The sequence below is a fragment of the Ahaetulla prasina genome, chromosome 1, assembly GCF_028640845.1.
Source record: "Ahaetulla prasina isolate Xishuangbanna chromosome 1, ASM2864084v1, whole genome shotgun sequence".
Classification (NCBI taxonomy): Eukaryota; Metazoa; Chordata; class Lepidosauria; order Squamata; family Colubridae; genus Ahaetulla; species Ahaetulla prasina.
In genome coordinates this window covers 34,000,156-34,024,717 of record NC_080539.1, presented here as the reverse complement: position 1 = coordinate 34,024,717, position 24,562 = coordinate 34,000,156, and the positions used below count along the sequence as shown (strand labels likewise).

The window sequence follows — 24,562 nt, the reverse complement described above, 5'->3', positions numbered from 1 at the left end:
GCTATACCCTGCCAGCTTCACAAATTGCTTGGGTTCCTATTATTTGCTTGTGGTGGTGAAGAAATAGAAGGGTGCTATTATCTTGCTTGTCACCATGGAGAAAGTGTCAATGGGATGAGAAGCAAAGAAATTCAGTTACCCTCCTGAAAGATGGTAGAAAAGTAAAGAGAAGATTGGTTTTTGAAAGTGAAAGAGTAGGATATTGTGAAAGTAAAATGTGCAAGAGAATGAATGAAATGCCTAGTAAATGTTTTAAGTTGGGCAGGAAGTAAAAGTGAGAAAGAATGACGTTTTCTTAATTGTTTAATGTGTTAATATATAAGGAATGTTGGTCATAATGTTAAAGTTAGGGGAGGTTGGAGGCCTAAATATGTTTGTACTATGTATGTAAATGATACCATGTTATTGGTTGAGAACCAAAATACAACATGTGCAAGTGCTGGTAGACAACAAGTGAGTAACATGTGGCCTGTTGCAAGGAATTATTGCTTGTTGAAAGACGGGGAAATGTCTGCATATAAGAGCTAGCTTCGGTCCATTTTGTAATTCAAAAGTGAGAGTTAATTGTGTCAGGAAAAGCAAAGTATATTGAATATAACAAGAATGAGATGCTGAAGAAGTGTATGTGATATAATAACAAGAGATAGGATCAAAAACGTAACAGGTGCCAATTCAGTGTGGACTGAATATAAAAGAAAGTGACCAATGCAAAAGAAATACAGTGAATTTATTGGATCATATATAGACAGAAAGAATGAGGACAAATCTATGAAGGAAAAATGAAAGAGTCAAGAGAAATGGGAAAACTAAGAAAGTTGTGCTTTGATGTAGCTGATAAGCTAGAAAGCTCTGGAGAGGTATGATGAACTAGATCATGGGTCTCAAACTTGATCACGTCACGTGACGAATCGTGACATATTGCAACATTTTGCTGAGCTGAGGTAGGCGTGGCCTGCACATGACGCATCTGGCCCACGGGCTGCCAGTTTGACAAGCCTGCCCTAGATTTGGCTATGTTTCCTTTTCTTTTTTCTCAAGCCTTTTATCATTTATTCCTTTTTTATGCTCTGCATAATGTAATTTATCCTGAAAGAGAGCAGGATTACAAATGTATATGGATGTATATGGATTACATGAAGAGCCCTGTTGGACCAGCTAGTCCAGCATTCATTGTCACATGGTGGCCAACCAGCCATACAGAGGAAGCTCACAAACATGACAGAGTTGTTACTTACTTGCAGCTGTTGTTTAAAATCTACTGGCTGTGAGTAATGAGTAGCTAGACATCCAATAGTAGTAACGGAGAGACTACTCTTCCCCCCAAATTTGTCTTCTTTGAAAATCATCCAAATATGGGACCGTCGTCACATCTGAGTGCAGTATAATGCAGTTGTAAAACTGAATAAGATATGCTTTGTATAATTTCCCACAAAATATGGCTGCCCTTGGTGTTTGCATAGTTAATCAGGTTTGGTTTCAATACCACAAGAAAATCTAATACATATTTTGGAAGCTGCCCCAGGACAGCTAAACAGCCTTTGGGATTGCCCCTACGAGAGGCTTTTAAACAGTGCCTGAGTTGAAGGAGGATAAGCAAGTAATCCTGAGGATGTTTGAGAAAAATCCTTAGTCTCTATGCACTTTCTTTAAAGTAGCAGAATTTTTAAACAAAGTTTAATTACAATCTTCTGTAGGAGTTGAATCAATATTTATTGCTACTGCACTTTAGCTGATTTAAAAGAAAAAAAAATGAATAGCAATTGCCTGGCTCATTCACTTAAAAGCCTTTCCCTTTCCTTGTGGTATTGCATGTAAGATTAACCTGGATTCAGCATTTCATAAGTCCTGAGTAGACAGAGATATTTTGCAAAATCGTCTTTTTAGAATATTGAAAGTACATCAAATACGCCTGCAATCTTTGCCACCTCACGGAAGTATAGGAAGGCTTTACTGAATGTAGAATTTGGGTACCTGAGAATATTGGTATTCTTTAAAAAAATAAAGCTTCCAGTCCTTATGGCTGCGAAGAGACCCCTTCAAATGCATAGGAAATGTCATTTGTCAGTATTAGAGATGAAACCCTGGGAAGAGTCACTCTTCCTTATGTGTAGAGTAATATATAATACTTATATATATAAACCAATAATTATATATTTATTGGTATGAAAAAAATGATTGAGATCAGAGTTCCCCAATCTTTCCAGATTGGTGGTCCAGAGTGGGGGGAGGGGGGAAAGAGGGGATGGTTTTGTGGGAAGAGCAGGCATCTGCACACACAAATACTCATTGCTTGCGCGAGTAGAGTTTTGAGTGCTCACATGAGTGGGGTTGCAATGCTTGTAGCGACACTCGCGCAAGTGGGGCTGTACATGCACACGCGGCCTGGTGGCTAATAGTCCATGGCCCACAGGTTGGGGACCTCTGATTTAGATGCAATTTCAGATATCACATACTGTGTATCACATAGGATCATTTCACATGTTACACATAGAGGTAGTTCTTGCTTAACGATAGGTTGCTTAGTGACAATGGGCCCCTCCCCCAAAGCTAGGTATGATCCGGTTCTGGGTTCTGGGTTCTGACAACTGCACACATGCATGCACAGATACACATGGCCAGTTGCAGCGTTCCATGGTCACATGGCTAATTTTCAATGTTTTTTTGCCAGTTTCCAGCCTTTTCAGTCAAGATGGCAGCTACAGCCACCCAGTAGAAACCCTGCTCCCTCCCTTTTTATGTTGCATAGAGATAAAAAAGAGGCAGGACTTTCATTGTCCAATCCATCTGCAGATGCCCCTGCTATCTGCTAATTTGAGTGTGATACTGGCATATCAATCAAAGCTTTGGTGTCATCCTTGACCCAAAAATGGTTCTATATCCCCACATTGTGTATGCCTACCACAATTGGTTTAACTACGTTTTGGATCTTGGAGAAACGGTGGCACATCTTGCCATTACTTCTGGTTCGATCTGTAGAAGGCCAGAACTGTTTTGGGGGCCTTCAGTCAATCCCTTGGTCAACCTTCTTTTCTCTGCCTATCCATGAAGACTAGAAGACCTAGTTATTTGATCTCCCATTCCTAGCAGACATATGTCTTTGCACTTAGTTAACTACATAAATTACAGCACATAAGAAAATCTAGTTACTTGAGATAGACACACATATTTGTCCGCTTGCTATTGAGAAATCTGCCATGACTGAACACCGGTGCTGAAAATTACTGATTGTCCTTTACATCTGCAAAGAAAAAAAAATAAGCTAGAGCTACGTTCACCAAGGTTATCATTGCCTTGTCCTAGAATTGCATGGGTACTGAATGTAATATGCAATTGCTGTGCATCACCAGGAACATGCCCTGCATTAACTTTCTCCTGCATTGATATGCCAGTGTTGTCTGTGGCTTTTGTTTTCTTTTAGGACACCTGTGCCTGGTATGGAGACACACATTCCAGTCATTTTCCTTGATTTAAATGGTAAGTTTCACCATGGCAAACAATGTGAGATAAGAGCCTTATGAAGGGAGGTGAATTTCAAGAAAGGAGATAGAAAAGGGACATATTGAGTAAATCTTGGTAGGTTAAAAACAGCCCTACATTATAGGCAGTTATAAGAGGTCCTGTTAACCATGTGTTCCTCCTTTTCTTCTCCTTTATTTCCCTTCCCAAAACAAAAGCATTTACTTTGTTCATTGCAACTTTGTCTTTTCACCTTGAAAAGTACCTGGAGGCTATAAGAGATGCAGGGCATGTAGTCTAAGTAATGTCCTGTGTTTACGCTTTGGGACTGCAATCCTCCATTTAACTTCTCTAACCATAAAAATCTTCCTCTTCTGGGCGAGAACATCCTGTTGGAGCAGCCACACAGATTTCTTACTTCACAGTGGAAGCTCTACATTTATCTCCTTATGAGGATTCGATAGGGAGAAAATATTTTTTTCCCCCATTTTCTTAATCAGATTGTTCGACTTACAAACTAATGGAGGCCAGGTTGATACTCATATGTCCAATCTGATCTACTATTGCCTACTCATCCTGTTTGCAGTACCGTATATACTCGAGTATAAGCCGAGTTTTTCGGCACGTTTTTTGTGCTGAAAAACGCCCCCTCGGCTTATACTCAAGTCTACCCTTGCAGGGCCGACCCAGGGAGAGGGTTTTTTGCCCTCGGGAACAGCTGGGCCGGCAGGACGAGCCCAAATGCTGCCGGCATGTTTTGCCAGCTCGGCCGGCTCGTTTTGGGGCGGCGGCTGGCCTCCGGCGTTTTCTTCCGCCGCTTTTTGATGGCGGCGGCGGCGGTGGTCGGCGGAGGGGCGGAGGGGCGTTCGACATTTCGCCCCTCTCACTCCCTCCTCTGCCGCTGGGCGGAGGGGCGTTGTCACCCTCGCCTCCTCAAAGCCGAAATTGAGTGCGGCGGCAGGGTGGGGAGGCCGCCGTGAAGTGCCGGCTGGGGAGCCCGAGGCCATCAATATTTATTGCTACTGCACTTTAGCTGATTTAAAGAAAAAAAATGAATAGCAATTGCCTGGCTCATTCACTTAAAAGCCTTTCCTTTCCTTGTGGTATTGATTAACCTGGATTCAGCATTTCATAAGTCCTGAGTAGACAGAGATATTTTGCAAAATCGTCTTTTTAGAATATTGAAAGTACATCAAATACGCCTGCAATCTTTGCCACCTCACGGAAGTATAGGAAGGCTTTACTGAATGTAGAATTTGGGTACCTGAGAATATTGGTATTCTTTAAAAAAATAAAGCTTCCAGTCCTTATGGCTGCGAAGAGACCCCTTCAAATGCATAGGAAATGTCATTTGTCAGTATTAGAGATGAAACCCTGGGAAGAGTCACTCTTCCTTATGTGTAGAGTAATATATAATACTTATATATATATATATAAACCAATAATTATATATTTATTGGTATGAAAAAAATGATTGAGATCAGAGTTCCCCAATCTTTCCAGATTGGTGGTCCAGAGTGGGGGGAGGGGGGAAAGAGGGGATGGTTTTGTGGGAAGAGCAGGCATCTGCACACACAAATACTCATTGCTTGCGCGAGTAGAGTTTTGAGTGCTCACATGAGTGGGGTTGCAATGCTTGTAGCGACACTCGCGCAAGTGGGGCTGTACATGCACATGCGGCCTGGTGGCTAATAGTCCATGGCCCACAGGTTGGGGACCTCTGATTTAGATGCAATTTCAGATATCACATACTGTGTATCACATAGGATCATTTCACATGTTACACATAGAGGTAGTTCTTGCTTAACGATAGGTTGCTTAGTGACAATGGGCCCCTCCCCCAAAGCTAGGTATGATCCGGTTCTGGGTTCTGGGTTCTGACAACTGCACATATGCATGCACAGATACACATGGCCAGTTGCAGCGTTTCATGGTCACATGGCTAATTTTCAATGTTTTTTGCCAGTTTCCAGCCTTTTCAGTCAAGCCTTTTCAGCCACCCAGTAGAAACCCTGCTCCCTCCCTTTTTATGTTGCATAGAGATAAAAAAGAGGCAGGACTTTCATTGTCCAATCCATCTGCAGATGCCCCTGCTATCTGCTAATTTGAGTGTGATACTGGCATATCAATCAAAGCTTTGGTGTCATCCTTGACCCAAAAATGGTTCTCTATCCCCACATTGTGTATGCCTACCCCAATTGGTTTAACTACGTTTTGGATCTTGGAGAAACGGTGGCACATCTTGCCATTACTTCTGGTTCGATCTGTAGAAGGCCAGAACTGTTTTGGGGGCCTTCAGTCAAATTTTTTTTTTAATTTACATTTATATCCCGCCCTTCTCCGAAGACTCAGGGCGGCTTACAGTGTATAAGGCAATAGTCTCATTCTATTTGTATATTTACAAAGTCAACTTATTGCCCCCCCAACAATCTGGGTCCTCATTTTACCTACCTTATAAAGGATGGAAGGCTGAGTCAACCTCGGGCCGGGCTTGAACCTGCAGTAATTGCAGGCTGCTGTGTTTTAATAACAGGCTTCTTACAGCCTGAGCTACCACGGCCCTTGGTCAATCTTCTTTTCTCTGCCTATCCATGAGGACTAGAAGACCTAGTTATTTGATCTCCCATTCCTAGCAGACATACGTCTTTGCACTTAGTTAACTACATAAATTACAGCACATAAGAAAATCTAGTTACTTGAGATAGACACACATATTTGTCCACTTGCTATTGAGAAATCTGCCATGACTGAACACCGGCACTGAAAATTACTGATTGTCCTTTACATCTGCAAAGAAAAAAAAAATAAGCTAGAGCTACGTTCACCAAGGTTATCATTGCCTTGTCCTAGAATTGCATGGGTACTGAATGTAATATGCAATTGCTGTGCATCACCAGGAACATGCCCTGCATTAACTTTCTCCTGCATTGATATGCCAGTGTTGTCCGTGGCTTTTGTTTTCTTTTAGGACACCTGTGCCTGGTATGGAGACACACATTCCAGTCATTTTCCTTGATTTAAATGGTAAGTTTCACCATGGCAAACAATGTGAGATAAGAGCCTTATGAAGGGAGGTGAATTTTAAGAAAGGAGATAGAAAAGGGACATACTGAGTAGATCTTGGTGGGTTAAAAACAGCCCTACATTATAGGCAGTTATAAGTGGTCCTGTCAACCATGTGTTCCTCCTTTTCTTCTCCTTTATTTCCCTTCCCAAAACAAAAGCATTTACTTTGTTCATTGCAACTTTGTCTTTTCACCTTGAAAAGTACCTGGAGGCTATAAGAGATGCAGGGCATGTAGTCTAAGTAATGTCCTGTGTTTACGCTTTGGGACTGCAATCCTCCATTTAACTTCTCTAACCATAAAAATCTTCCTCTTCTGGTCGAGAACATCCTGTTGGAGCAGCCACACAGATTTCTTACTTCACAGTGGAAGCTCTACATTTATCTCCTTATGAGGATTCGATAGGGAGAAAATATTTTTTTTCCATTTTCTTAATCAGATTGTTCGACTTACAAACTAATGGAGGCCAGGTTGAAACTCATATGTCCAATTTGATCTACTATTGCCTACTCATCCTGTTTGAAGTAATTGTTTAAATGCTGCCTAGATCATTTATGGTGTGCTGGTATTTCTTTTATTTCTTTGAAACAAATACATTTGGTGATTCAAGTAGGGTGCTTGCATGATTTAATTTGACAGAATATCCTCATCATGGGAACTCAGGGTTAGTTATTGTGCAGCCTAAGAGTTTTATAATCACAGTTGTGCAATCGTGGATTAAGATGAAGTTGCTTTTGATCAGTGTTTCTCAGCCTTGGCAGCTTTCAGATGCGTAGACTTCAACTCCCAGAATTTCCCAGCCAGCAATCTGAAAAACTGCCAGAGTTGAAAAATGCAGCTTTAGACAAAAACAGATTGATCTCGAATTACAACAGGTTTTAGTGACCATTTGAATTTACAACCAACTAGATCAGGGGTGTCAAACTCAAGGCCCAGGGGCTGGATCCAGCCCGCAGGGTGCTTACATCTGGCCTGTGGGGCCGCCCTGGAAACAGGACCTGTCCAAAGTGCTTCTGCCAGCAAAAATGGAACTTGCAAGGGCTGCAGGCAGCCCTCCAAAGCTCCGTTTTTGCTGGCAGAGGGTTGCAGGAGGCCATTGCCTCTGAAAACCAAGCTTGGGAGCCTCTTACTGCTGGCAGAGCGCTCGGGCCACCACATGTGCCCCTGACACGAGTGATGTTGAGCTGGCCATGCCCACCCCAGGCCCCCATGGACAAACATAACCATGTTGCAGCCCTCAGTGAAACTGAGTTTGACACCCCTGAACTAGATAAAAGGGACTTACAAACCAGATTTGAAGTTTTAGTGGTCAGGCTCCCTCCTCAGGACACGTGACCAAACTTTGGGCATTCAGCAGCAGTCTCATGGTCATGCGATCACGTATTACAATGGGTTTTGCTGAAAACCAGCACTTCCTTTTTTAGCAAAATTATGCCCATAGAGAACTACTGGTTCACTTACTGACCTGAATATCAGCTTAATATCCACACACAAAATGTAAAATCAGTTTGTCATGACATATAACTGTAATGGGCAGGCTCCGTTATGGTCATATGTCAAGGACTCCCTGTGGTAAGCTCCTACATGCTTTAAAGCAACTTTTGGAAACTGAACCCCAACCACTTGCACAGCCATGGTGTCCAAACCTTCCTAAAAAGTTTACATTGTGCACAGCAATTGCATATGGAAGATCTCTTTCTCTGTTCCCCCCTTTACAGCAGATGACTTCAGCTCTCAGGATAATCTTGATGAGCCAGAAGCTGGTGGCTGGGATGCTACCCTTATTGCTGAAGATGAAGATGAATTCTTTGAGTTACAGATTGTAAAACACCACGAGAGTGAGGTAAGGCAGTACCCAAGCATTGGAGCTGGAAGGCTCTCTTGCTGCTAATGGGAGATGTTACAGCAGCCCTGGGAAATCATAGCATGATCCGTTGGTTCTTAATGGCTCCCACTCTACTAATGTATTTTGGAGCGAGTTTGAAATTATAATTTATCATCTGAAAGCTAAACGGAAAGGGGCAAATATCTTGTGTTGTTATTTCTTACTGAGATGGTCAACTGGTTCCTAGCTTATGCTTTAAACTAGGGGTTTTCCAATCCCCCGACCGTGGCCCACTATTGGGCCTTGAGCCCTTTGGAACCAGGGTGCGGAAGTGACTGGTGAGCGCATGCATGCATTTCATTTGCACGAGCAGAGGGCAAGCGTGGGCAAGCGTGCTCCATTTGCACAAGCAATGGGTGCATGTGCCTGCCGCATGTGCAATTGGAGCAGTGGGTAATCACAGGTGTGCGCGCACTCCATTTACACAAGAGGCAGGCACGTGTGCTTGCCACTCATGCAGATGGAACTGTGCATGCAAGGGTGTGCTTGCCCACCACTTGTACAGAATCATACACACAACCCTCGACTGGTCTCTTCTTCATTAAATAAATGCAGGTGGAGAAAAGGTTTGCTCCTCCAAACAAAAAGAGTCAGTGCATACCAAAGCTAGCATGTGAAGGAGAAGGGTTAGAGCCTAGCAATGCCTTTTTAACAGGTAGGTTTTCTGGGCATAGGATTATATTGTTGCTCTGTGAAGGGGCATTCCATCATGGGAGCTCAGACATACAACGGAGGGTTATTATCTCATTGCAGGAAAAATGAATTTTTGACTTTGAGAAGGAAATGTTCTTGCATTCCTTACTATCTGAATAGTAGATCCATTGTTGGTATATAAGGGAATAGCTCAAGCATAATTTCGGAGCACTTTCAGCAATGGTGAAATCCAAATTTTTTTACTACCGGTTCTGTAGGCATGGCTTGGTGGTCATGTGACTGGTGGGCGTGGCTAACTGCTCATGTGACTGAGTGGATGTGGCTATGGGCATAGAAACTACTCAGAGGGCTAAAAAGTAATTTTTGACCAGTCCTCACACTTATGACCATCCTCACATTTATGCCCATTGCAGCATTTTTAACAACCATATCACTCATTTCACAACTGCTTCTCTTAACCACGGTTACAAGATAGGGTGCAAAATGTAAAGATAGTTGTAGGTGTGAGGACCAGTCAAAAGTGTGAGAACCTGTCAGAAATCACTTTTTTCAGCCGTCTGGGTAGTCCCTATGCACAGTTTAGGCTTAAGTATACTATATGTGTGTGAGTTATATATATGTGCATGTGTATCTCTATGTTTGTGTACGTGTGTGTTTGTGTTATGTTGATTTTAATGTAATATTTTAAATATAATTATTCAGAAAGGCATGCGGCTGGACAACAAACAGTATATAAGCCTAGTAAATTCATGTGTGGCCGGGCCACACACAAGAAATGACATATTGACACATGATTACTGTGTGTATTTTCTAACTCACCTATAATGTGAAGAACATTGCTCTCAGTGGGAGCAGTGATGCTGTCCTTTGGATTGAGGCGAACTCGGCCTTGGGATGCTCCGGGGACAGAAAGCGCCGCAAAGAGCAGCTCAGCTCCCACAGCCAGCCCGGCCTCGCATTAGCCAGGGCCCCTTTCCAATGGCTGGCGGGCAGCGGGGCGGAAGAATCACGTACAGAAACAGGATTTATTTATTTTCAGAATTTGCTGCGGGCCAATAAAAATATAATACTAAGCATGACAATTAAGTGGTCACCTTGTCAGCATTGTTTACTGCTGAAATAGATAGTTCATCTCACAGTGACTTTTATAGGCAGTATTTGATAGGTTGTACCTTAATGAGCTTTTCTGCATGTTAGCAAAACACGCTTCAGCAAATCTATGCTGCCAGCAGATTGTCCCATCTCTCATCAACCCACATAGTCAATATTGTTTGGTGACATTTGTAATAGAAACTTTGTTTTTGCTGTGTGTTGAAATGTTACTGATGTTGTTGTTGGATCCTTGGTTTGTGCTTTATCTGCCTCGCTTGTTTCTGCCTTGCTCTCCAACAGCTCAGTTTTGAGGGAGGGTGAGACAATAGAAAGAAGGTGCTGAAACAAATTCAAGAGACGCAGATTGTGTAAACGTTTCCGGAGACCTAGTCTTGCAGCACGTAAATTATAATGGCATAAACCAGCCATTTCCAACCTCCAGATGTGTGGACCTCATCTTCCAGTCTTCTCAGCAATAGCCATGCTGGCTGGGGTTGAGTCCCACATCTCGTGAGTACCCAAGTGGGAGACGAACTTTTCAGAAAAGGAGATGAAATTGGGTGATAATTCTAGGGTGCTCAGTGATATTCTCCTCAGGCTACTAAAATTGGATACCTAACAAATTTCTTAGAAGCTTGAGATGTTTGGCCTTACAGCAAAGTCTTCATGTGGTAAACTGTCTGAGATTAATTTAGAAAAGAATCCAGAAAAGAGTCTCATGTGCATTTGTACACACAGGCTCATAGCCCTCCCATAATAGAAAGAGGTATCATATATTGTTTCAGATCTTTGGCTCACCTTTCCTCCGGCCAGCAGCAGTTTTCCAAAATTTCAAATGTGGAGCAGCTTCTAGAGGTCACTTTATTGGAGATGTTGGAGATCAAAGTTTCAAAGCATGCTCTCTGCCATTGACCATGGATAGCCAATGCCAAAGATGCTCAGTTGGTGTTGTTCATTACAGCCATTAGCATAAATTCTCTATAAATGTATTTTCTATGCAGCTTTGCTAAACTCTCTGGGCTATTTAGCTATTCTGTCTACTATCAATACACAATCCAAAACATGTATTACAAAACTGTATCAATAACCTTCCAAGTACCTAGCAACTTTGGATGACTCATTTCTGCATTAATTCAGGAGTCAAGATTTTAACCTCCTGAACCTTCCTGTCAGAATAAACAATGTCACTGATCCTCTTAAATCATTGTTTGTAATGTGTTACCTCCTTCCTGGGTACCAGTTGGGTTATTGTAGTCCATCACCTTCCCCTTCATAAACACAATCTGTGGGTAAACGCAACAAATTGTTATAGATATGTGGAATGTCCTCTTTTTTGCAAAGCAAAACAAAACACAGCTTTACTCTGTGAGTTGCCCATTGGGTTTGAATGAGTACTAAGAGTGGCAGAGTACAAAGTCTTCTAATACTATAATTTCAGCCTGGTTCTAGTTTGTCTTTAATTTTTTCTGGGTGATTTTGCAGGTGAAAGCTGAAGCTTCCTGGGATTCCACTGTTCACAACTGTGCACAGCTTAGCAGAGGAACAATGGCTGAACAGAGAGTCTTCCTGATTGTTTCAAATATCCCAGAGGTGAATATTACAGGGAATTCAAAGTAATGTTGCTTCTAAATGTGCCCACGCAAATAAAAGCCAGTTTCCCTTGCTAGTCTTATAGGGTATACAACCATATGTTTCCTAAATTACATCCTAAGAGAATCCACATGGTGGGTTTTTAACAATTTAACATGGTGGGACAATTGACCATAGAGGATTCAAAGGGGAGGAAAATCCAGGAAGAAACCTCTCCCAAATTCCTAGTTCCTAGTTCCTGGTCCTTGTTAGGACTATGCGTCTAGCAATTCATCTCATCTTATCTTAGAGACCCTGTTTCTTAGTACTTAATGCTATCTTATCTACTTATGCTTTCAGTTACTAGGAGGTAAAAATGAACAGATCAGTTTCTTTCTAGGTCATGACTACTTTTCAAATATCTATGAAGTCTACTCTGTCCCATTTCTGCATCTAGATTTTTTTTTTTAATTTAAAAACGCACAAAGGCGTTTATATTTAAAATGCTTAACTTAAAAAACCCGGAAGAACTTTCAGTAGTTGAATGAATTCATTGGCATCCTTCAGTCTCAAAAGACTATGGTATCGTGGAAAGAGGTTCCTAAAACAGCATCTAGTGTGGCTGAAAAGGCCAATTAGAGAGTGACAATCCCTTCCACACTGAGGGCAGATACATTCTGTCCCTGCCCAGCCCCCAGATTTCGCTGGTTCCAGGACTGGCTCTTTGCCTCAGCCTGCCGAACAAGTGTCTCTTCAAATTGAAGAAGGCCATGCTGCATCTTTAGCCTCTAAGCTGAACGATCAGAGGTCAAGGTTTCCCAGTTATTAATGTCCATTCCCAGGGCCTTTAGGTCCCTCTTGCAGATATCCTTATATCGCAGCTGTGGTCTCCCTCTGAGGCGCTTTCCCTGCACTAATTCTCCATACAGGAGATCTTTCGGAATCCAACCATCAGCCATTCTCACGACTTGCCCAAGCCAGCGTAGACGTCACTGTTTCAATAGTGTATGAATATTCAATAGTGAATGAATATTGACTATTGAAAAGCACCTTATTTAAATTCAGTCTTAAGTCTTTACCTGAGATTTTGTGTATATCGGAGTGTATCTGTGTATGAGAGAAGACAGAGAAAGAGAACGAGAGAATATTTCTTCAGCTATCCAGAGGTACTTTTGAAGGGATTTATGTTCCCCACTAGTTCTAAACTTGCCATCACAAATATAGCTGTCAGGGTTGAAATTAAAAAAATTAATTTCTGTGGGCATGGCTTGTTGGGGGGGGAGGTCATGTGTTTGGGTGGGCATGGCCAACTCGACATCACTCATCAAGGGGCTCCTCACCGGCCCCTCCCCTCCCAGCTACTTCTTGCCGCGAATGGCAGGAAAATGGGGAGGGGAATATTCCTGCCTACCATCCTTCCCTCAGTCTGTGCTGAGATTGAGGAATGGATGACAGGTAGGAAAATCCCCTTCCCCATTTTCCTGCCTTTCACAAAAACGACTCCATTCCAGCTGCTCCCCGCCATGTCCCCCTCCCTCCTGGGGACTATCCTAAAAGGGACAGGCTGCAGCAGCTCCGTTATTAATGGAGGGAGAAAAGTTAGCATTTCTCTCTGTTGTATTGAACATTGAATTCTGTGGCAGAGAGAATGCTAACTTTTCTCCCTCCATTAAGAACGGAGCTGCTGCAGCCTGTCCCTTTAAGGTAGTCCCCAGGAGGGAGGGGGCCAGGAGGGAACCATAAAGGGAGCAGCAGCTCCGTTCTGAATGGAGGGAGAAAAGTTAGCATTCTCTCTGCTGCATTTAACATTGAATTCTGTGGAATACCGAGTGGCCGGAAGAGGTGAACGGCGACCGGCTGGGAGTGGGTGGGGCCAAGGAGGGATAATTATTACCGGTTCGGTGAACTGATGCTCATAATCCCTAGTGGTTTGCCCGAACCGGTCCGAACCAGTAGGATTTCACCCTTGAGTAAGTGTCCTGTGACTTATGTTTCTGTTACTTTTTATGTGCCAATGGGCTCACTAACTTCAGAGGTTTTCTCTTTCAGGATGCTCAGGGAGTAGAGGAACGTGAGGCATTAGCAAAAATGGCGGCCAATGTTGAAGATGCAGCTTCTGCTGCTTCAGAAGTCCATATAGAAAAATACCTTCGAAGTGTGTTGGCTGTAGAAAACATCCTTACCCTTGATCGGTTGCGCCAGGTTAGTTAATTGTAAGGGAAAGTACTACAAGGTATGGAAACCTTTCTTAGGCTTTAGGATACAGTGCCATTTTTGGGTTACACTTCAGTAACAAAGTGCATGAAACCACATCATAAATGAGCAAGGCTGATAGGGCATTGCCTATTCTAAAGCTTATCCTGCAGGTTTCATCTGTTTCCCATCTAAAAATCCCAGGAAACTGTTTTCAGATATTGGCAGTCATTGAAGATTAGCCACCAAGGGCCATAAAAAGAAGGTGTTGGCTCTATATGTTCCAACTTTAGCTATAACCCCTGTGATTTTAGGACTTATTTTATTTTTAAAAAGTAGTAATACATTGTGCTGAAATGTATGATCCTGAAGGCTTCTGGAGCCATACATCTTCTGAAGCTTTAAGATGTGGAACTGTAACATATACTCTAACTTTATTGTTAAAGGCCTAAAAATTAAAGTGGCCTCCTGTGTTGATGAATCAAACTATGCTTTTTTAAAAATTTTACTTGGGTTATATCTCACTTCCAAAGAAAATAAAACAACAATAGGGAAATTTCCAAAGAAAATAGAATCGGGAGCAGCGACCATGTTTCTGCATACAGCTTCACTGTATTCAAACAATGGGTAATCTAAAAAAAAATAAGGCTGTGTCTAAGTAATATTTTTATTAGCCTAATCAATAATAAATAAGAATTATACTAGTAGATGGGTAGAATTTTGTTGAGAAAGCGCTAACTTTGAGAAGGAATGGCTCTTTCACATTGGTGTTTTTTTTTCTGTTTGTAAATCTTTAGAGTAATAGCTTTGAAACAGGAGCATTCTCCCCGTCCTTGGGGGATGGGTCAGCCCCACTTTGTCCTAATACTTTCAACCCAGAAGTGGGTTAACCGCTAGCCGAGGGGCCTTTTCAATATTTGTAGGGAAGGGGAAGCAATCATTCTCTGACTATATTATCATTACTGTAATTTAATTTTGGAAAAACTAGCGTGTTGTTTTTTGGGTGGGTTCAGTGTTGTCTTTTTCCAAAGTTGGATTCATGTTGTTATCCAAGGAGGTCTGCATGCAGTCTTAGACTGCATTTATATGACAGTTTGTTCCAGTCTCTGATTACGTGCATGTCTTAGCTGTCTCCAGTGAGATATATTGGGCTACATTTTCCATCATTCCAAGCCAGTAACAATCACTTGCATAAATGTTCTCAATGGTCCTTACAGAAGTGCCTAACATTCCTTGCCCTTGATTTAGTTCAAACTTGCTTTTATTTGTAAATGAATATTTAAGAAAGAATGATCTGTTTCTTCCTTGCAGGAGGTTGCTGTAAAGGAACAGCTAACAGGCAAGGGAAAACTTTATCGGAAGAGTCTCAGTTCACCAAATGTCAATCGAGTGAGTCTATAATACTAGAGCTGAAATCCTCCCAAGTCATAGTTGGAAGAGGGTGGAGAGAAGAAAAGAGTGGCTCCACAATGAGTTTGTAGGAAGATAAGGAGCATTTCTCCATCTGGTAACACCATATTGAGGTCCTACTGAAGGCACAGTCTGGTGTGCTGTTGGCCTCTATGTTTGCTGTAAGTCTTGAAGACTGAAGGTTCCATTTGAAAGTCACAATTTTATTGTTACTCTTTCAGCTATCGGGTAGCCGCCAAGATCTAAATCCATCATACAGCCTTGCTTCTTACAAAGTAAGCATTCAGTTTGTTAGTGAATTTCTTTATTGTGTTTAAGAGGTTGTACTTTTTCAGAAAAATAGGAATTTAACTATTTGGGAAAATTGATTTTGAAAATTGGTTTAGCTATTTTTAAACTATTATGAGTTCTAAACTGAGGTGTTTGTTTTAACTAAGATATAAGATGTGATTGTTAAAATACATAATTTATTTTCTGTCTATGGTTTTATACCCAAATCACTCTTAAGAATCAAAACTATATCAATTAATTGTGTTATGTGGTATTAATTTAGATTATACAGGTAGTATAATCTTAATTTACAACCACAATTGAATCCAGAATCTTAGCCGTTGAGCAAAGTTGATCATTAAATGAAATGCTTTGCTCAACAACTGCAATCCCGGTACTTCCAGTTGCAGTCATTAAGTGGTCACATAGGTTGTTAAGAGGAATGTAAGGTGTGCCTCAGGAAATGGGACCCCAGTGTAGGCCACATACACAAGCCATACACAAGCTGGGGTGTGTATATATGTGTTTGGTGCAGTGTGGTGCAAAGCTGTAGCAACCTCAGCCTACTAGCCTTGCAATGTGGCATTCGTTGGCAGCAACACCAGGCCTGTGTCAGGGCCTAAAGTAGAGACCTGGGCCTCTCAGCCCTCTCAGCCAGCCGTCACTGCCCCAAGCCTCAACTTCAGGCCTAGCACCACTACGGCAACTGAGGAATGCTGCCCACCTTCCCACATCTGCCTATGTCCTCCCTAATCTAGGCTACCCGGTGCAGCAGCACTCAGCAGCATCACCAAGACTTGGCTTGAAATAGAGCCCTGGGGCCTTCAGCAGCCTCAGCCAACTGCCACCACTACAGGCGTCCACATTTCTACTTTTCATTTCTTTTTTTTCCCTTCTCTTTCTCTTTTTTTCTTTTTTTAAAGAGTAGATTCTTTTTTTAAAAAAAAAGTATGAGTATTGTAATGATGAAAGGAATTATAACTTTCCTAATTTTCAGCTATCTCTTTGGGCATAAATTTTCGATCAGTCTTCTAATGGGACACGTGATCAAGTCCACTGTTGGCCCAGAGTTGTTATGTGATCCCTTTAATATCATGGCAGGGGCTTGGTTCTATTCTGAGCCAAGGCCCATGTGGAAGATGTTTGTTTGTTTATTTATTTATTTATTTTATTTATTTATTTATTTATTTATTTGTCAACAAGAACAAGGCAACAAGTAACAGTATAGACATAGACATGGACACATGAAAAAAATTGGCACAAAAAAGGATATAAATAGGCAAAAAATAGCCATAAACACATAGAATGATTACATATAATTGGGAACAGTAGGACAGGGACGGTAGGCATGCTGGTGTGTTTATGCACGCCCCTTTAGGGACCTCTTAAGAAACATGAAAGGTCCACTGTAGACAGTTGCAGTGAAAGGTATGGGGATTAGAGAGACTAACAACAGGATCAGGTAGAGTGTTCCAGACATTTACTACTCTATTGCAAAAGTCATATTCCCTACAATTAAGATTAGAGCGAATTACATTGAGTTTAAATCTATTGATAGCCCTTGTGTTATTATGGTTGAAATTAAAGTACTCATTTACAGTAGAACATTTTGGTAAATAATCTTATGAACTATGCTTATGAACTAAGCATAGGTCAACATGCATGTTGAGATTTGAAAGTTTGTTGTATGAATGAGGGTTCCCAGTTTGAAAAAAGCAGGTAAATTTTTTGAAGGGGAAGTCATGGCCAAGTAGGAGTATTTATACTTTTGGTCATCTATAGATACTTTCCTGTTTCCTAGTGTTTGCAGTTGGCTGCTGAATTCCAGAGAATCCACAAATAGTTCAAGAGTCCTTGAAACAACAGCATTTTCAGCAGGAAGAATAATTCATAATCTAAATGTTTATTGTTTTTCTTTCCTTTTTTTTATGCGTCTGTTTGTTTCTTAATCCTTCAACGATATCCATCCCTCATTGCATGTGTTGTATCAGTTTCCCAAGGTCGTGGCAGAGGTAAAAAATTCATTAGATTCATCTAATGAACAGGATAAACGAAGTATCCCTTTCTGGAGTGCTTTTCCATGGTCTTCTGTGACCTAACTCTAATCCTAACACTCTGCTTTGGATTTGCTGCCACTGTGCTTCCTTTTTTCCTCTTTGCTTCATTAACCTAGCATAAAGGTAATATATTTCTAAATGTGGTGGTATGCAATCTTGGTCTGGAAGTGGCCTTGCTTTGGAAACGGAGAGCTTACCTGCTTTATCTGAGCAGTTGGAGAGGTCTGAAATGTGTCTATAAATAGCCTACACTGTTATAGAGTCATCAATGTATGAGAAGCATAAATTTATTTAAATCCAAAAAGTTAGCTGTTCGTCAAGGAGTTTACAATCTAAACTTTACTGACAGGCGGATGGAATAAATGGAGAATGGAGAATTAGCATGAACTCATTCAATTGTATGCATGTTGTAATGTACATGAAGACTGCTGGATCAGACCAGAGGTATGGCATCCTGGTTCTAATAGTGGCCAGACAGATTTTTATAGAAACAGCACAAGCAGGGCCTGAAAGGAAATATTTCTCCCATGAATTGCCCCGATAGCCAGTGCACTAGAACAACTAAGAATGAAAACCAGGGTGGTGGTTATCTTAGTATTTTGCAGCACCAACAGCAGAAAAACTAACAAATGTTATCAGCAAAGCCCTTTATGGATGACAGTCCTCTTTATTACATGTATGGAGTGTAATTTGATGGATTCTTTTCTGGATATTCTATCATAAGACTATATAACAGGCATTCAACAGAATGTTCATGGACTATGTTCTGTGGACATCCATCCAATAATGCATTTGTAAATCTTTTAAGATGGCACAAGACTTGGTGTTTCTGGGTTATATACCAATTCTCCATTTGTTGTTGTTGTTAGTTGCGAAGTCGTGTCCGACCCATCACGATCCTATGGACAATGTTTCTCCAGGCCTTCCTGTCCTCTACCATCCTCTGGAGTCCATTTAAGCTCACACCTACTGCTTCAGTGACTCCATCCAGCCACCTCGTTCTCTGTCATCCCTTTATTCTTTTGCCCTCAATCTTTCCCAGCATTAGGCTCTTCTCCAGTGAGTCCTTCCTTCTCATTAGGTGGCCAGAGTACCGATTCTCCATACATCTGGTTAATTTGTTTATTTATTCAAATAATTTATTTGCTATCTTTTGATATGCTCAAGACAGTGTGCAAAAGAAAGAGAAGCCATTTAAGCTTATAATCATTCCCACGTCAGTGAATTTCAGAAATTACATCACTGTAGAATGAAGTAGTGTACCTTTTTTTAACTTCTATTGAATTTACAGCCGATCTATTCCAGTTGGTCTGGTAAGTGTAACCTACCTTAGGGAGCCTGCAATGTGAGATTAGTTTGCTTGGCCAAATTGGCTGCTCCTGAACTGTTCTGTCCATAAATCCAGTTTGGATTTATGCATTCCTGTAGATGGCATTCAGCACACATTGAAGTGTTAGAATGACTTTAGTAGATGGCTAGCTTGAAACGCAATCCACAAGGAGGTGATTTTTATTCATCCAGTCCTTCAGTGGTGCAATCATACATCATAAGTCTATGATGTGTCAGATTATATAGTGCAGTAGCATATACATCTGTTTTCTAACTCCTTCCAGTGTGTTTCAAGGAAGGCTTAATTCAAGGTTAGTACCACTGTACAGCAGAAACTATAGTTATCTGGTTTAGCCATGTTATAGTGATATAACTTGCAAATTTTTGCAAGCCATTGAATTATCAGATGATGGAACATACCTTCTTTCCCAGACTGGCATGGATTCCCAGGACTTTTACTGAGTTTCCATTGCCTACTTTGTATGAGTAAAGGGTGGCCTTTATTTAGTTGATCACCAGCTGTAAGCAGTTATGTCAAAATGAACTGGTTAGCCATGCAGAATTCAAGACAGTGAAAGTAGAAAGAGTTGCGCAGATCAAATAAAATCCTGATTTATTTTCTGTTACTATTGATGACCAAAGGGAAAGCTAAGGATGCTTTATGGCACGTGTGTCAAACTCACACACTGCTGTCCTGTGATGAATTGCAACGTTTTCTCTTTCATGGAACTGGGGTGGGTGTGGCCTGTGCGTGACGAGGTTTAACACTCCTGCTTATGGTAAGGGAAAATGTATGTGGTGGCCAGAATTTAACAAATATAGCATACCCTCAACAACCACTGTGGGTTTTACTGTTTGTTAATGTTGTTTTCATTGTCTTTAGGTGTTGTTTGCCATCCATTGTGAGGTGGGCAGCAGTATGAAAATAAGTAATAAGTTACTGAATGTTTTTAAAAAATAGAATTCATAGTACTGGATTTGCCATTTTTTTAATATTCTGGTTGATAAAATTTAATTTTCATGGCAGAATAATGCAAAAAATGTTTTCAGAATGAGTGGATTCAGTGGTTGTTGTTGTTAGTTGCAAAGTCGTGTCCGACCCATCGCAACCCCATGGACAATGTTCCTCCAGGCCTTCCTGTCCTCTACCATCCTCTGGAGTCCATTTAAGCTCACACCTACTGCTTCAATGACTCCATCCAGCCACCTCATTCTCTGTCGTCCCGTTCTTCTTTTGCCCTCAATCTTTCCCAGCATTAGGCTCTTCTCCAGGGAGTCCTTCCTTCTCATTAGGTGGCCAAAGTATTTGAGTTTTCTCTTCAGGATCTGGCCTTCTAAAGAGCAGTCAGGGTTGATCTCTAGGACTGACCGGTTTGATCCAAGGGACTCGCAGGAGTCTTCTCCAGCACCATAGTGCAAAGGCCTCAATTCTTTGGCGCTCAGCCTTCCTTATGGTCCAACTTTCACAGCCATACATTGTAACTGGGAACATCATTGCCTTGACTATAGGCACTTTTGTTGGCAGGTTGATGTCTCTGCTTTTGTCTCTGTTTTTTAGTATGCTGGGATTCAGTGGACCTCCATTTAAATGGATACTTTGTTTTGCCCACAATTCAATTTGAGCAAGCCTAGTTGTTGCTTCATTTTTTCCCCCTCAGGTTAGGGATCCCTCTAGTAAGTTGCTTTGCTGGAGCAGACCAAGATCCAGTTAAAGAAGCATCCTGTTTCCCAGAGTGGTGGATGGACCGTGTAGGAAATCTTCTCTGAGCTGCATAATAGGGGCCATTCTATAAAAGGGATGAAAAACAGATGGTGGGGTTTTGTAGGAAGAGGGCAGAGAATTATAAGGCTTATTTGGAAGATGCCAAGGTATATCCGTAATGACTTTGTCCCAATGTGAGACTGAGAGCATGATGTTCTTAAATGGACTGATGAGAATTAGTTTAATGAAGTCTGACCTTGGTGCCCAGTCATTTGGCAAACATTTCTCCAGACAAGTAATGAATAAGTTCTTTCCTTTTACTTTTTGTGGAAAACATAGCCATCCTTCTCTCTCTCTTCTCTGCTTCAGAGGAAGAGAGAATATGGACAAAACCTTGGCAGGTTGAATCATAAAGAGCATTGACTTTTGTAAGAACTGAAAGTGGGTTGTTCAGATATCATCAAGCGTTGGTCTTGGTACCCACCACTTGTTGAACAACCAACTTCATTCGTAGTAGAATGTTGTGGCTGCATTGCAATAAAATAATTTCGGTTGATTGCCATTGTGCAGTAGTCAGAAATTTCTTGCATTGTATTTTTCCTCTTTCTTTTGTGTGATTCACTTGCAAAAGCCACAACAGTTGTCTAGGGTTCATTACTTAAAAAGGTAAAGATTCCCCTCACACATATGTGCTAGTTGTTCCCGACACTAGGGAGTGCTCATCTCTGTTTCAAAGCCGAAGAGCCAGCACTGTCCGAAGACGTCTCCGTGGTCATGTGCCCGGAATGACTAACTGCCAAAGGTGCACGGAACGCTGTTACCTTCCCACCAAAGGTGGTCCCTAGTTTTTTACTTGCATTTTTTATGTGCTTTCGAACTACTAGGTTGGCAGAAGCTGGGACAAATAACGGGAGCTCACCCCATTATGCAGCACTAGGGATTCGAACCGCTGAACTGCTGACCTTTCGATTGACAACCTAGTAGTTAAATTAAATTCCACAGACTTTGCATAGACTTTGAGATAGTCCCTTTTTCAGAATGAATGCTTGCCAACTCAGTAGCTCCTTTAGCATTCTAGTGCAGGTGTACCAACTGTTACAGATGCTTTTTCCATTGATTGCAATTGTACAGACAGAGGCTGTCTTATTAAATGCTTCTTTGGAGTGCCCATTTTATGCCAACAACTATAAATTAATAACGAAGGACAAGAGGTTCTATCAGGGGCTAGTTTGTAAGTTCGGTCTCTCTGTTAATCATGCCCTGAATCTTAGTTCTGACACACGGCTCAAGAGAGTACTAGATGTTCATCCTCATTGCACTTTTCATCCTCAATCTGAATAGTGCAGCTCCATCAGAATATTAAATGACAAGAAATTGTACTTTTCTCAGGACATAAAGCCCTAAGAACTTCTGGTATGGGTCTATTCTCTTAGGGAAACACCACATAGGAAGAAGTATAGCACAATTAACTTTGCTAATCTTTCTGAAGCAATGCTTCCTCTGGATGTGTAAATATCAATGCCCAGAATTCCCTAGCCAACATGTTGATAGCTCAAAGTTCTGTGAGTCAAGGTCCATTGAAGGTCAATGGGGAAAACTGACACACCTACCTAATTATTGCATTCACGTAGGTAAACTCAATGTTCTATAAATAATATTGCCAGATGTCTTCCATTCAAGCCCTGATCTGCTTAGATTTGGCTACAGTTTACAACGGGGCCTTTTAGATCTTAACCTATGTCTCAGAAAAGCATGAAATGGGTCTGTGCCTTTCTTCTGCAGCATGGGATATTAATAGCTTTCTGTGCTTGTTTTACTGTATGTTTCAGCATTTTTCAAATTGTTTGAGTGGTTGCTACTTTCAATGTGATCATTGTACAAATACATACATATATATATATTAATAATTCCAGAGTCGATGGGAAAGCCAGCAAGATATTTCTCAGATTTCAACAGAGTCCAGATCCAGTGCAAATCTCCATGGTTCAGCTCAACAAAATGGTTCTACAGACCAAGGTAAAAACTTTAGAGCAAATCAGTGAAGTGAACAAGCCACTGCAGCTGTAGATTCCTCCTCCCTCCCCTGGTTTTATATAGCAATAGCAATAGCACTTAGACTTATATACTGCTTCACAGTGCTTTACAGCCCTCTCTAAATGGTTTACAGAATCAGCATATTGCCCCCAACAATCTGTGTCCTCATTTTACTCACCTGGAAGGATGGAAGGCTGAGTCAACCTTGAGCCTGGTGAGATTCGATCTGCCAACTGTTGGCAGCCAGTGATGAGCAGAAGTAGCCTGCAGTATTGCACTCTAACCACTGTGCCACAGCAGCTCTTATCTTATAGGAGTATAAGATCCTTTTCAGCAAATAAGGGCCATACCTTTGAAACAGTTTCTAAATTTTTTGGTGAATGTGCACCACATTGGATAGACGGTCATGATTTAATATCATGAGCAAGGCCAGGGTTCCCTTTGACGGAAAGACTTGCACAGAATTTATTTATTTTTTTCCACCAAAACAATGGAAGGAAATTGCTTGGTTTTTTTCTTGGCAGCCAAATTTAACATTAAGCAAAGCCAGCTCATACATTTAGAAATGGTTCAAAGTAGACTTCAGTAATATTGTGGCTGATCAAGAGACAGGTAGCAGCATTGTGAATTTGTTTGTTTATGTGTCTTGTTCAGGACTCAGTAGCCTGGCTGCCTCTTACTTGAATCCTGTAAAGTCCCTCGTGCCTCAGATGCCAAAGCTGCTCAAATCTCTGTTTCCTGTTAGAGATGAAAAAAAGGGCAGGCAGACTTCTCTCCTTGCACAGCAGGTACAAGAGCATCCTATTTAGAGGGTTGCAGGCAAGAATAAAAATGAACTTGTTCACCAGTGAATGGAGTTTAGAATGGATTCCTGAGGCTAGCAAACGATTGTTCAACCGCAGTGGTGTTTTTTAAAAAAAAAACCAACAACTTACCATGTCATATTCCGTGGTGTACATTTCAGTACAGTGTACAAATTTGGGAAGCAAAACACAGTCTAATTCACCAAAATTGGTTCCTAATGACTCAATAGATTGTAGTTGGTACTTCAGTTTCGTGAGGTACTACAGTTTTTGGCTTCTCCAGCCTGGTGCCCTTCTGGATCTTATGACACTACTGTTGTGTTTTGAGAATTGTAATCTGAACACATCTGAAAAGTATCATTTTAGAAAATCTAGTTCAGAATCACAAACTATGCATTGAATTGTTTCAGGCTGATTCCACTCACTGATCAAAATATGTAAGGATCTCTTTGGATCTCTAACAATGGGGGAAGTGTAAGAAAAAGAAGTCATTGGAAGAAAACTAAGATATGGTTCCATCAATTAATAAAGATTTAAAAGCTACTGAAATATTATCAGCATCTTTGGAATAATAAATATCTTAGTTTGTGCATAATAACTTGGAGTAGAGCCATCCATAAAAAGTTACTCACAAACTACAAAACAAGCCACAGAAAGAGTAGCTGAACCTTTTAAGAGGGGAATAATGTGATTGTTTTAGAAGTCATCCTTAGAAGAGATTGATTTAGAAGCCATCCTTGTATTGCATTATCAGTGTGATTAAAGGTGATAGGTTAATGTCTAAAACATAACACTGAGGGTCAAATTGATTTTCCCTGTTTAGATCGAGTTTTCTTTTAGTGCAATCACTGGTCTTTTGAATGTCCCCAGCAAGCTCCTGGGGTATTCAAGTGACTTAGCTGACATTTCTGTTATGCACATTTTGTTTGCTTTTGTTTGTACGAATATTCTAGATGGGCTCATTTTTCATGCTGGTTTGCTCCTAAGCTGAAGTATAATAAAAAGGCAAACCTGAAATTGCAGTGAGCTTAAACATAAATATA

The 24,562-nt window shown here is 41.1% G+C and overlaps 1 protein-coding gene across 1 annotated transcript in view; it reads left to right on the top strand.

Annotated features, from left to right (window-relative positions):
- The window catches only part of KIF13B (kinesin family member 13B), a 161,062-nt gene that overhangs the window by 115,489 nt on the left and 21,011 nt on the right, over positions 1 to 24,562 (top strand). Inside the window, exons 29-37 of the mRNA XM_058164468.1 lie at positions 3,419 to 3,474; positions 8,240 to 8,364; positions 11,635 to 11,742; positions 12,082 to 12,091; positions 13,697 to 13,923; positions 15,226 to 15,303; positions 15,546 to 15,599; positions 22,596 to 22,698; positions 23,371 to 23,504. Of these exons, the coding sequence (XP_058020451.1) occupies positions 3,419 to 3,474; positions 8,240 to 8,364; positions 11,635 to 11,742; positions 12,082 to 12,091; positions 13,697 to 13,923; positions 15,226 to 15,303; positions 15,546 to 15,599; positions 22,596 to 22,698; positions 23,371 to 23,504 (895 nt within the window). The remainder of the gene's footprint in view (positions 1 to 3,418; positions 3,475 to 8,239; positions 8,365 to 11,634; positions 11,743 to 12,081; positions 12,092 to 13,696; positions 13,924 to 15,225; positions 15,304 to 15,545; positions 15,600 to 22,595; positions 22,699 to 23,370; positions 23,505 to 24,562) is intronic.